Source organism: Orycteropus afer, unplaced genomic scaffold (assembly GCF_000298275.1).
Source record: "Orycteropus afer afer isolate SDZICR_OR568_19922 unplaced genomic scaffold, OryAfe1.0 scaffold00542, whole genome shotgun sequence".
NCBI classification, from domain to species: Eukaryota; Metazoa; Chordata; class Mammalia; order Tubulidentata; family Orycteropodidae; genus Orycteropus; species Orycteropus afer.
Window position 1 is genome coordinate 1,454,640 of NW_006922129.1, and position 13,446 is coordinate 1,468,085.

General features: G+C 51.0%; 1 protein-coding gene across 1 annotated transcript in view; it reads right to left on the minus strand.

Annotated features, from left to right (window-relative positions):
* Window positions 1-12,068, minus strand: part of TFR2 (transferrin receptor 2) — an 18,935-nt gene extending 6,867 nt beyond the window's left edge. The window contains exons 1-16 of the mRNA XM_007955891.2: window positions 12,036-12,068; window positions 11,508-11,760; window positions 11,239-11,425; window positions 4,307-4,447; window positions 4,119-4,230; window positions 3,884-4,006; window positions 3,367-3,483; window positions 3,116-3,255; window positions 2,591-2,754; window positions 1,625-1,744; window positions 1,202-1,284; window positions 1,053-1,116; window positions 897-964; window positions 743-819; window positions 568-652; window positions 248-475 (exon numbers count right to left, since the gene is read on the minus strand). Of these exons, the coding sequence (XP_007954082.1) occupies window positions 248-475; window positions 568-652; window positions 743-819; window positions 897-964; window positions 1,053-1,116; window positions 1,202-1,284; window positions 1,625-1,744; window positions 2,591-2,754; window positions 3,116-3,255; window positions 3,367-3,483; window positions 3,884-4,006; window positions 4,119-4,230; window positions 4,307-4,447; window positions 11,239-11,425; window positions 11,508-11,760; window positions 12,036-12,068 (1,995 nt within the window). The remainder of the gene's footprint in view (window positions 1-247; window positions 476-567; window positions 653-742; window positions 820-896; window positions 965-1,052; window positions 1,117-1,201; window positions 1,285-1,624; window positions 1,745-2,590; window positions 2,755-3,115; window positions 3,256-3,366; window positions 3,484-3,883; window positions 4,007-4,118; window positions 4,231-4,306; window positions 4,448-11,238; window positions 11,426-11,507; window positions 11,761-12,035) is intronic.
* Between the last annotated feature and the right edge of the window lie 1,378 nt (window positions 12,069-13,446).

A 13,446-nucleotide genomic window follows, 5' to 3' on the forward strand; every position in this document is an offset into this window, starting at 1 on the left:
GGGGGCGGAATGAGAGAAGCGGGGAACAAGACTGGACCTGTGTCCTTGCGGAGGACACATCCCGGGGTGCAGGAGGGTACCAGGAGGGTCCTAGGGGCTTAGGTGACTGCGGGCCAGGTTGCCAAGGGGCCGAGACTCCAGGGATTGAGGGAAGGAGGGGCCAGACTCCCGGGGCCTAGGCTGCATTTTAATAGGATAGAGGGCCCCCCCATCCCCAGGAGTGGGGAGGTGCATCGGCATCTTAGACCTTGAGGTCCCCGGAGAACTCGTTGAGGCTGCCAATGTGACTGAGGACGACGTCTCCGTAGCAGCCGAAGTCGAGCGGCAGCAGGTGATCATGGCTGAGCCGGGTGAGCAGATGGCCGGCAAGGAGAGCCACAGCCCGGGCCACTGCGGGCAGGCGGCCTCGCAGCGCCGCGTGCAGGTTCTCGTACGTGTCCTCTTTTGTGTTCAGGAACGGATACGCCTGGTCGTCCTGCCGGGACAGGGCGAGGGCTAGCTAGGCAGGGGCATGGTGGAGGCAGGCCGCGGGTCTGGCGTTCTGGGACCGAGGCCAGCGAGTCTCACCTCCAGGAAAGAAAATTCAACCGCAGGAACCCCCGCAAAGGCGGTGAAGGAATAGGCGCTGCTGTCCATGGGCAGGGGTCGGATCCTGAGGGCAGGCAGGTTGGGGGGGGGGGATCCGTGGGCTCAGGCTCCCTTCCCCCTCTCACCCACCTCAGCTTCTGCCACCCCTACTTACACCTCAGCCTCCCAGCTGGGGTTGGTGACCACCACCTGCTCATAGAGGGTCTGTCCACTGTGATTAGGAGAGTCCACCTGGGGGCAGGGTGGGGTCACAGGTCAGGCTGGGCCCCTACCAGCTTCCTTTCTCCCATCGCGTCCCCTGCTCTTGCCTGCTTTAGGATGGTCTTGATGAGGTTGATGAGAAGGGGGCTGGTCTTGGCGTGAAACCTGTCATCCCCTGAAGAGAGGGAGGGGTATGCCAGGCTCAGGGTTTGGCCCCTGGGACAGGAGGGAGGACGAGGGTCCCAGGTCGTGCCACTGCTCACCCAGCACTGCGTTGTCCAGGCTCACGTAGACGACCGCTTTGAGGTGCAGCACACTGAGGTAGCCCTGTGGGTGAAGGGAGTAGGGTGTCCTCACTCCACCATGCCTTTCCCTACTCCCCAGCTACCCTGGCCCAGGATCCCACCATCACCTCCAGCCATTCCATGGAGCCCACACTCCCAAAGTCGCCTCCATCCCAGCTAATGAAGAGAAGACTTCTTCGGGGCCGGAAGCCTGGGGGCAGAGGGGAGAAGGGAGGATGGGCTTGGCTGGAGGCCAAGCAAAGCCCTCAGTCCTCCCTTTGTCCTGGTCCTCTGGGGCCCCCTCCTTCCTTCTCAACAGCCCCCTGTTTAATTTTCACTCAGGCTGATGGACTCCTACTCCTGTATTGTTTTTTAGACGAGGGAAGAGAGGTGAAGTGATTTGCCCAGGTCCACATAGCTAGAGCTTGGGGGACCCATGTTTGGGGGTCAGGTTTGAGATCCAGCCTCCAGCCTGTGTTCCTAACTGCCTCTGCCCCAGTCTTGGCTCAGGCTACAGTCCCACCTCTGCCCAGCCCAGGCCCTGACCTTACCGTTGCTCACCATGGAGGAAACGGTCCTCACTAGCTCCAACAATATGGCGGTCCCCACGGCAGACCTGGCTGCTCCTGGGCCCCATGCGTCCCTCTGGGCCCCGACGACAACATAGTGATCTAGAGGAGGGAACAGTGGGGCTCATCTCTTACATGGGCAGCAAGTACCCAAAGGCTTCTTCCTCCACCTGGGGTGGGGGTGGGGGCAGGTGCCACCAGCTCTCCTGGCCCTCTGCCCACCTCCATCACTCAGCTCTTCCCATCTTTCTGCAACCCCCTCACCCCAACGCTGCAGTCCCTAAGGAAAACTTCTCCTTCTTCCCTTGGCTCTCTCTAGACAGTGTGTTCCATCAGCAGGCTGCCTGGGTCATTCCCTTCTTGGTCAGCCATGCCCCACATGTCACCAGGTTGTGGTGCCAAAGATGTTGCTTGTTTTAAGTTCTCCACCCCTCCCCCACCAGTATTGTGAGCCTCACCACAGGCTGCCTGCACCTCTCCCTCACTGCTCATAGGTGCCACACTGTTCTTCCTGAAGGGTTGCTCCCATCACCCTGTTCTCCTGCCCAAGAACCTCTGATCCCCCCACAGCTGTCCACATCTGGTGATGCTTGAGAGGGCCACCTGTGCCATCTGGCCATCTTTCATGCTCTGCCAAAACATCACCTACCTTATGCTTGTTTGCCTACAGTTGACAGGGAACTCACTACTGGGCAAGACTGCCTGTTCCACCTGAGGACACGGTGGAGTGAGGGTTCTCACTGCCACTCCTATCCCAGTCCCAACTTGCCAGCCTACCTTCCTACTAACCCCCACTGCACCCTCTACTTCAGTCTAAGCTGCCCCTCCCTCCCTGGGTCACCACTCCTGCCCTTCCTTGGGTCTCCTGCATGGCTCTGTCTCTGGTCTGGGCTTATGAGCAGTGGCTCCTCCCATAGGCTGTGAGTGATGCAGAGAAAGGGAGCACACCTGGCTCAGAGTGGCCCTCAATGCAGCCAAAGATGTTGCTGATAGGGGTGGAGGTCCTGCGGTTGTTGACCGTTAGGTGCAGGCCCGGCCCAGGGCCCAGGCGGTAAGAGGACACTGGGAGGTGCCCCTGCCATTCCTTAGGGGCTACAGGACCTTTAAGCTTCCTGCAGGGGGCAAGGGCAGAAAGGAGCAGGAGTAGCAGAGAGGCCAGGGCCACAGAAGGGTCCAAAGCCCACTCTTGGCTCTTTCCTTCCCACCCTCAGCTTCCGGGTCTCTGCCTCTGCGCCCTGCTTCGGGGGGACTGTACAGCCGGGGCCCCCGGACGGTCGTGTTGCACCCAACTCAAGAACGGAAGTGGAGTCTCTGGTTGCCATCCAGCAGGGGCTCCACTCACCAAACTGTGGGCCCCGGCAAGAAGCTGTGCCCACCAGAGGCAGGGTGGCCTTTTTCTGGTTCACCCAAGGGCACTCTACGGGCTAACCGCAGCTCCCTCTCTTCCTCTTCTGGGCCCCAGGCGCCCCTCACCTCAGCAGGCGGGAGGCAGTGTCTGCACTGATGGGCTGGGCTGGGATTGTGGGGAGGCCAGAGGACTGGACTGGAGGAAACTGGGTTTGATTGAAGGAGGGGAAGCCAGGCGTGTAGGGGTCCCCAGTTCCCAGGTGCACCTGTAGGGAGAGGAGTGCCCGTGCTCAAAGCTGTGGACTGGGTTCCTGGGAGAATAGGATGCTAGCCTTGCCCAAGGTAAGGAGGTGCCACCCCAGGGACCTTGTACTTACATGTCCGTACACAGCCCGGTGGCTGGACAGGCCTAGCTTGTGTGTGTGTGAGGTCAGGTCTGCTGGGTCAGGGTATATGAGCACTCCTTGAGCCCCGAAGTCCTGGGCACTGGCCACCTGGGGAAGGGAGGTGACTAGAGGACTCCTTTTCGAGAGAAAATGGATGTATAAGGGCAGGAGACGTGAGTCGACTTGAAATGGGTGGTGGGCCTTTGATCCCTCACTGTGGCTCCCACAGTTCTCCAGATGAAAGGCTGTGCACACCCTCTGGTTCTCCCTCCTCGCCCTCCTGCAGCTCCCCCTCCCCAGTTGCCGCCTGTTCTGTACCCCACATTCCGCCTGACTCTTGGAACCTCCTGATTTTGTCGTCGCCTGCCAACGTCTTCTTAGAACGTACTCGGGCCTTTCATTTCTCCCTCTGTCAGCCTCCTAGACGTTTCCTCTTTGCTCCAAGCCTCTGGTTCCCCTGGCCCGCACCTCCCTCGCTGCACACCACCCCTCATCCAGTGATGCGCACCTTCTGGGCGAAGTTGATCCTCCCCACGCGCACCAGCAGGAGGCGCCCCTTTGGCTCCACGCCCTGGGCCCGTAGGTTCTGCAGGTCCTCCAGCCGCCCGTAGTGGGCGTACACCAGCTCTCCCTGGGGATGAGGGGATGCCTGAGGCGTGCTCACCACGTCCTTCGCCCCACCACCGAAAGGGCAAGGGCGGCCTGCATCCCCGCATCCCCGGGGCGGGACAGGAGGCACTCACCGTGGTGTTGCCGGTGGCACTGTAGGGACAGTAGACGTCGGGGTCCTCCAGAGGCAGCTGCTCCCCGGCTCTCCCGGCCGCACCCACCCAGTGCAGGGTGTTGGGGTGATCCCTGAGGAGCGGGGGTGGTGAGTGCCCGGACCGTGCTGGCGCGCCCCTACCCCACTCTCCCGCCTCTGGGAACTCACGGGTCTGGGAACTGCAACCCCACGTAGTGTGTGTCAGTCCACACGTGGTCCAGCTTCTGGCGGGAGAACTCGGAGCGGACGTCCTGAGCCAAGGCAGCCATGCCGGCCGAGCCAGCCGTTCGTTCCCGAGAGCTGGTTTGCCTGAGTGAGGAGAGGTGGGATTGGGACGGGCTGGGACTTCGGAACTTCTGAACCCCTGGGAGAAGGGAGAGTTGGAAAGGGTGCCTGAGACGTAGGGTTGCCCCAGGCCATGGGTGGTGAGGGGCTCCTTATTCTCAGAATAAGCTCCTCTGACTCATTCTCTCCCATCACCATCACGGCTGCATCCCAGAGGGTCTCCAAGACATCCTTCTGCTTAAAATATTAGCTTCCCACAGTCAGGGGTTCTGTCCACCACTCCTTAGGGTATTCCTGGTTCAGGCTAAACTCACCAACCCGTGTACTGTCTACACACGGCCTCTCCTGTGCCCCACCACCATACATACTGGCTTGAGCTCCGCCCAGGCATGAAAACACTTTTCTTCCAAAGTGCTGACTGGGCAGAGGCAGCAAACCCTCACTTCCCCATCCTCCACCTGGGCCTCATGTGGCCACCTTACCCCAAGATTCCTAAGGATCTCACAGTAGTGAGACCACTTGTCTCACTGGAGACCTAACCCAGCCCTTCTTCCAGAGTCACCACCTAAGGAGGAAGCCTCTTTGTCCCCTGACATATCCCTGTTCTGCCATGGGCTGCCCCCACATCGCTTTCATGTCACCTGGATTCTACCTGCACCCTTTCCACATCAAAATAACTATCCTCGCCCTCAACATCATCGCAGAACACCTTTTCTGCCTCTTGCATTGACAGAAACTTGGCTCTCTCTTGAAGAGGCCATGCCTTCTGTGCCTCTGGCTCTACTTCTCCAACTTCTGATGACTTCTCCTCAGGTTAAATCTATTCTTTGAAGCCCATGTTACCCACCTCTACCTCCCTCTACCCGCCCCCACCCCACTCCACCACTGCTGTTATCTTCTAACCATTTGGCCATTTCTCCACTTTCATTAAGGACTTTGGCATTTGGCATCTGGGTTATCATTTTCCTGTGCACACAAGGTCCACTATACTTCTGTTGTTGTTGTTGTTGTTGTTGTTATTTGCCCTTGAGTCGCCCCCGACTCATAGCGACCCCTCCTTGGGTTTCCGAGGCAGTATCACTACGCAAGTAGGATTGCCCAACCTTCCTCCTGTACTACTTCACAATCCATGTGGATTCAACCTTAGTTGAAGCCCCATGCTTTTAGCTCTCACCAGGAGTACTGCAATCCATGGTCTAAGTGGCTTTCTTAGACCAGAGGCAGATAAATTTATCATTTAATTCCTGTCCCCATCCAGGAACTCAAGTGTTAGTTTTAAATTGCACCTGATATCCATTATAATGGAATTGGTATATAAAATATGGTAACGAGCACGTGGAAGTCCTGTGTAGCAGCAGGAAACAATAACCTAGATCTACACATTGCAATCTAGATTGGTCTTTAAAACATAGTGTTCTTCGCCCTGGAGAGAACAATCATGGGAGAAGGAAGGGCTGCTTATGCACAGGGAGATAGCTCAGGGTGCAGAAGAGTATGAAGGGATGGACACTGGGAGGAGGTAACTATGGGGAGGAAGTGGGAGGGGAGCTGCTGCATTGTAAATTTTGGTCAATGACATGAGACAAAGTATATGTGAACTGCTGTATGAAAAGTGAATTTACTCTGTAAATCTTCACCCAAATCCTAAAAAAAAAAACAACAACAAAAAAAACCATAGTGTTCTTTTAAAGAAAGTTTATCAAAATTGAAAACACACACTGGTCTAGAGCAAGATGATTGTGTGAGCAGCTGCATGTTCCCATCCCTCCCCTACACACACACACACACACAAACCACCAAAATATACAAGCTGAAACTGGCAGAACCAACTTTGTCAGAACTCTGGAAACCAGTCAAGGGGTTACAGCAACTAAGCAAATGCTGACTCAAGAAAAAGTGACACTTAAATGTAGGAAGGAGCTCTGGTAGCATAGTGTCTAAGGCACTTTGACTGCAAACCAGAAGGCTGGCGGTTCAAACCCACCAGCCACTCCTCAGAAGGAAGATGAGGCAATCTACTTCTGTAGTGATACTGCTTTGGAAACCCAAGGAGGGGTTGCCATGAGTCAGGCCCGACTTGACGGCACATAACAACAACAACAAAATGTAGGAAAGCTTTGGTTTATATATGCCCCATCTTGCCAGCTCAACATGGCCATCTTAAAAAGCAGCAGTGGCCTGCATTCCCAAAGAAAAAGCCTGGTCTCTGGCTCTAGAAGGAGCAGAGAAGACTTTGTTCTCAAATCACTGTGTGTGTCTGTTCTAACCTGTCTGAGGGAGGACTGAAGGACTGAAGCAAGGCTCTTGTCTGGGTCTGGCCTTTCTCAAGAGTTCACACAGGACACAGAAACTGTGTGCAGTGACCTAAAGCTGTAACTATCTGTAGCTGCCTGGGCTAACCAATGTGATTAAGGCATGCAACAGGCACCTGAAGACTGGAAGGAGAAGCTGGGGAGCATTTCTTTTGGGAATTCAGGCTTTCAAAAGAATTGTGTGTAAGGGACAATTGAGAAAGGCACATACACATTCCCAGGGCAAGACACATACTCACAAATTACCTGAGAAAACAGTATGCTTTTACCTTGGGCCGATCCCTACATCCAGTACAAGCCTAGAAAAGTACTGAAGGAATGTCCCAGCACAGAATCAATTTGTGAAGATTATGAGAGCTACCCCCACAACCCTAACATTGAAGGAAATATCTTCCAAAACACTAGCTGAATACCTGAATACAAGGTAGAGAACAGAGACTTGAGTCCACACATGTTTAAGAAGGCAGCCTTTGCAAAAATAGGAAGTCACTAACCAAAAGAAGACTACAGTCTTCAATAACTAAGAAAAAAAAAAAAAACTTCAGCAAGTCCTGGGAAAGGAGAAGAATCTAATTTCCAGAGTTACCATATTATAATACTCAAATGTCACATTTTTAACAAATAATAACAAGGCATACAAAGAAATAGGAAAGGATGGCTCTTGTAAAAGAAAAAAAAAAAAGTGACAGAGACCATCCTTGTGGAAGGTGAAATAATGATTTACTAGACAAAGATTTAAAAAAAGCAAGTATTTCATATTCTCAAAGAACTGAAGGAAAACATAGACAGAGAACTAAAGGAAATCAGGAAAACAATGTATGAACAAAATGAGAAAACTGATAAAGAGAAAAAATTATATAAAAAAAGGACTAAACAGCAATATTCAACTGAAAAGTATAAGAACTCATGTGAAAAATTCACTAGAGGAATTAAACAGCAGATTTGAGCTGGCAGAAGGAAGAATCCATGAACCTGAAGACAGAAAACGGTATTATCAAGTCTGAGGAAAAAGAAAAAAGAGTGAAGAAGGGACTCGTGGGGCACTGGCAATCTGACCAACACAAGCACAATGGGAGTCCCATAAGAAGAAGAGAGAAAGGGGCAAAAAGAATATTTGAAGAAATAATAGCCAAAAACTTCACAAATTTGACAAAAGACATGAATCTACACATCCAAGGAGCTCAATGAACTCCAAGTAGGATAAACCCAAAGAAATCTACACATTTTATAATAAAACTCTCAAAAGCCAAAGATACAGAGTATCTCGAAAGCAGTGAGAGAAGCATATCATCACATACAAGGAATCGTCAACAGGAGTAAAATCAGTTTATCCTCACAAACCATGAAGATCAAACGGCAGTAGAATGACATATTTAAAGTGCTGAAAGAAAAGAACAGCCAACTAATAATTCTATATTGACAAACTGTCCTTCAAAACTGAAGACATTCCTAACCACAGGGAGGAAGTGAGAAGATAGGTGTTACATTATGGGTATTACAATCAATGTCATGAAACAAAATGTATATCAACTGTTGAATGGAAAATTAATTTGCTCTGTAAACTTTCATCCAAATCACAATTTTAAAAATTAAGACATTCCCAGACAAACAGAAACTGAAGGAGCTTCTTACCACAAGACCTATGCTACGAGAAATGCTAAAAGGAGTCCTTCAAGTAGAAAAGAAAGTACACTAGACAGTCAGTAACTTGAAACCATAATAAGAAGAAGCATCTCCAGTAAAGGTAATTTTATGGGCAAATATTAAGACTGGGTTTATGGTATTTTTGGTTTTAAACTCTACTTGTTATGTTCTACAAGATGTAAAAGACAAACACATAAAATATAATTACAAATTTATGTTAAAAAAAACAATCAAACTCACTGCCGTCATGTCGGATTCGACTCATAGTGACCCCTCCTTGGGTTTCCGAGATGGTATCACTACGGAAGTAGATTGCCCAGCCTTCCTTCTGAGGAGTGGCTGGTGAATTTGAACTTCCAGCCTTCTGGTTAGGAGTCAAATGCCTTAGGCATTATGCCACCAGAGTTCCCCCACTTTCAGTAGTGGGTAGAATATCTAGACAGAAAGTCAATAAGGAAATAGAAGACTTGACTAACAAGACAAACCAACTAAACCTAACAGACATATATAACAGAGTCCACCCAATCATAGCGGAATACACATTCTTCTCCAGTGCACATGGATCATTCCCCAGGATAGACCATATATTAGGTCACAAAACAAGTCTCAATATATTTAAAAAGACTTAAATTGTACAAAGTATCTTTTCCAACCACAGTGGAATAAAACTAGAAGTCAGCAACAGGAGGAAAACTAGACAATTCCCAAATATGTGGAAATTAAAAAGTGTACTATCAAACAACCAATGAGTCAAGAATGAATCATGCAATGAATTAGAAAATACTTAGATTAGTTGAAAATGAAAGCACTACATATCAAGACATGGGATAGAGTGAAGCAGTGCTCAGAGGGAGATGTGTAACTGTTGATGTCTACATTAAAAATGAGGAAAGATCTCAAATCAATAATCTAAGTTTATACCTTGAGGAACCAGAAACAGATGAGCAAACTGAAGCCAAAGCTACCAGAAGGAAGGAAGTAATTAAGATTAGAGCAGAGATAAAAGAAATAGAAGTTAGAAACACAGAATCAGCGAAGCGGGGGAAAAAAAAAAACCTGGTCCTTGAAAAGATTAAAAAAAAAAAATTACAAACTTTTAGAGAGGAAGGGGGGAAGAAAAAGAGGGAGAAAACACAAATAACAAAAATCAGAAACGTTATTGACTCTAGAAATGAAAAGAATCATAAAGAGTACTGTGAGCAATTATATGCCAACAAATTACATAACCTACATGAAATGGGCACATTTCTAGAAACACAAAAACTACCTAATTGACTCAGTAAGAAATAGAAAGTCAGAAGAGACCTATAACAAGTGAGCAGATTGAATCCGTAATCAAAAACCTCCCAAGAAAGAAAGGTCCAGGACCAGATGGCTTTACTAGTAAATGCTACCAACATTCAAAGAAGAATTAAACCAGTCCTTCTCAAATGCTTCCAAAAAATAGAAGAGGGAATACTCCCTAACTCGTTCTATGAAACCAGCATTACCAAAACCAGATAAAAACACCACAAGAAAATAAAACTACAGATCAACATTCCTTATGAATATAGACACAAAAATCCTCAAGAAAATATTAGCAAACTGAATCCAACACCATACTGAAATAGTTACACACTAAGACCAAGTAGTAATTATATCAGGAATGCCAGGGTGATTCAATACAAGAAAATCAACATAATATATCACATCAATAGAACAAAGGAAAAGAACCACGTGATCATCTCAACTGATGCAGAAACGGCATTTGACAAAATCTAACACCCTTTCATGATGAAACCACTCACCAAACTAGGAATAGAAAGGCAATTCCTCAACATGATAAAGGGAATTTATGAAAAACCTAGAGCTAACATCGTACAAAAGGAGCTCTGGTGGCCTAGTGGGTAAGACATTTGGCTGCTAACCAGAAGGTCAGCAGTTCAAACTTACCAGCTGCTCTGGTGAGCAGTGAGGCAATCTACTACTGTAAAGATTTACAGCCTTGGAAACCCAATGGGGGTCGCTGTGAGTCGGAATCAACTCAATGACAGTGACTTTTTCTTTTTTTTAGTATCATTACACAATGGTGAAAGACTGAAGGTTCTCACCCTAAGATCAAGAACAAGACAAAAATTCTCCTTTTACTAAGGCTATTCAACATTGTATTGGAAGGTATTCCATCCAGAGCAATTGGGCAGGATAAAGAAATAAAAGGCATCCACATCAGAAAGGAAGAAGTACAACTATCTCTATTCACAGATGACATGATCCTATATATTGAAAATCCCACGGAATCCCTCAGAAAACTACTAAAGCTAATAGATTCAACAAGTTGCAAGGTATAAAATCAACACCAAGACTAGTTAATATTTCTATCTGAAGATGAAAATAAGAAAACAACTTCATTTACAATAGCATCTAAAAGAATAAAATACCTAACCATAAACTTAACCAGGGAGGTGAAAGACTTGGACAATGAAAAGTAAGAAACATTGCTTTTCAGAGTGTCCACAGCTCCCAGCTGCCACAGACCATAATCCGAGCTCCTCCATGGGTCCTTCAAGGCCCTTCAGGATTTGCTCTACTGCCTATCTGGATGCTGGGCCCCTCTGTTCTTATACAATCAGGTCCCCAAACCATCCCACCCTCAGAGCCTGAGCCCTCTGGAGCCTCGTCCTCACACCTGCCCTTCCTCCTCTCAGCTCCCAATGTCTTGCCATTCATTCCTCCCAGGACCAAGGAAGAGGGAGGCCAGGGCGGCAGGTGAAGGGCTCCAAAAAAGGGCCCAGACATCAGGGTCCTGGGCGAGGAGGAAGTGGGGCTAAGTCTGAGTGGAGGCCAGGAGGGCATTTGAGGGTCAGGAAAGGGGCAGCTTACCTGATGGTGTCCTCCAGGTGTCCCTCCTCCAAGAACCGCAGGAACATGGCCTGGAGGTCACGCAAGTACAACGGGCCCTGGTGGTAGTCAGGGCTCAGCTCATAGCTGACGTCCTCGTTGCCCACCAGCACAGCGTCCCCGCAGGCCTGGCAGGATCCTCGGAAGGCCACGTAGCCCAGGAGGAAGGCTGGCGGGTGGCAAGATGGGGGTTCTCCTAGTGTCCCCTCTGGACCCCAGCAATCTCCCCAGCCCAGGCCCCTCACACTCACCCCCAGTGAAGATCAGCAGGGCTGTCAGGACCAGGTAAGGCGTGGCCCTTCCTCCTGCTGCCAGCCAGGCTCCGAGGTTTTGCTGCCTTGGTCTAGAGCCCAGGGGCTCGGGGCCCCTTAGCTCCATGGGGCAGAAGTGGGCCGGGGGCTCGGATCCCTCTTCCCTGTCTTCCTCTTCTTCCTCCAGGTGCCCCTGCTGGGTGCCTTCAACCCGCTTATAGATGGTCCGAGAGGTTCGAGGGGACAATTCTTGCTGTGGGGGCAGGGTGGGCATGAGATTGGGGGTAAAGGTCTGTCTGGGGGATGGAGAGGAATGTAGAAAGAATGGGCCAGTAGCTTTGGGGTGCTAAATGAACATCAGGTGGGGAGAAAGGTCTGAGAGCCAGGCTGGAGGGGAAGGCTAGAGGCTGGCGGAGAGGAGCCAGGACACTAGTCAAGAGAGGCCACCCTGAGGGGTTAGAGAAGGGGCTGAGGGACGTGATGAGGAGGCCTAAGGTGTCCCCCAACCCCACTAAGTCTTACCCTTACCGCTCTCTCGAGTAGACCCCAAAGCCGCTCCATGCTCACGCCTCTTCCTGAGGCCTGCAGGCCCCCCCCCCCAGAGATAAACCGTTTGTGGGAGCCCCAGGAAGGCCCCTTATCAGCCCAGGCAAGGAGCCTGAGCTTGGCCATTCCTCACCCCCTAAGGGTGGGGAGAAGTCCTGGCCTCAGCCCAGCCTTTCAGATATGGTCCCCCCAGCTCAGGCCAGAACAGGAGGGGCTATGCCTCCCCTGCCAACCCTTCCACAGCCCCACTCCTGCCCCTTCCCTGCAAAACAATCGATTTTTTTTTTTTTTTACCTTGGGGCAGACTTTGGCCTTCCAGTTCCCGTCATGAGTGGGGGAGGGGAGCTGATGGCTGCAGAGGGTGGGGTTGTGGATGCCCTTCTCCCCCAGGCTGCTTTTACCCGACCAGTGTCTGTGAGGACCCCTTTTTAAGCCTCCCCTTCCCCATTCCCCTGGAAGACCCACCACGAAGACCTCTGCCCACTTCTCATCTGACTAGCAGCCCCCTGTCTCCTGGTCTTGTAACACATTAGCTTCCTTCCCTGCCCGGTGCCTGCCCCAAGAGCATGCGCTGGGGCATGTGGTCTGGCCATGTGAATGTCTGTCTCAGGCTCCTCGTTTGGGAGGGAGGAGGCATGGAGGAAAGCCCAAAGTCAGATGGGGACCAGTGCTCCGCATTGGAGGTCTCAGAGTCTGGGATTTGTGGGTTAGGGCCCAAAAGCCACGCGGTGAGGCCTGGCCAAGGCACAGGCAGAAGTGAGTAACCTTGAACACATAACGGTCCCCCCTGACCACCTGCTCCTCTTTGGAGCCAAGAAGACTTGGATCAAAGAATAGATTTCTAACTCTTTTGGGTCTTGGTCTGATGAAAATCCATATAGCCTCACCTCAGAAGCACATACAGGAACAAACCACTAAGTCTAATCTACAGTGTCAGGCATGGGGCGCAGATCAGCAAACACCCCCCTCCCCCAAGACCCTAGGACAAGCAGTTCTGGTTCCCAGGTCCGAAGGGAAGTCCAGAGTTGCCGGGCCGCATCAGTGGTCCCAGTCCCCGCTCTATTCCTGTCACCACCACGAGCTCTGGAAGGAAGACAGCAGCGCAGCGATGGCTCACCTGAGCTGCGGGTCTCGGGGCGCTTGGCGATGCCTCTCCGGAGTCGCGAGGCCGCAGCAGAGGCTCCGCCCATCAGACCCCGCCTCCGGGCCCGCCCAGGATCGGCCCCCTCGGGGCGGGCTCTCATCTCGGCCCAGCCTCTGTCTCAGCAGCAGTTGTGCCCGCGCCCCCTACCAGCCGCAAATCGCTCTTGGGTCCTGACGTTTTTCATTGGCTCCGCCAGGGCCTCGCTGCAGGACTCTCCCAGGATCTTCTTGTTGTTGTTTGCCACCGAGT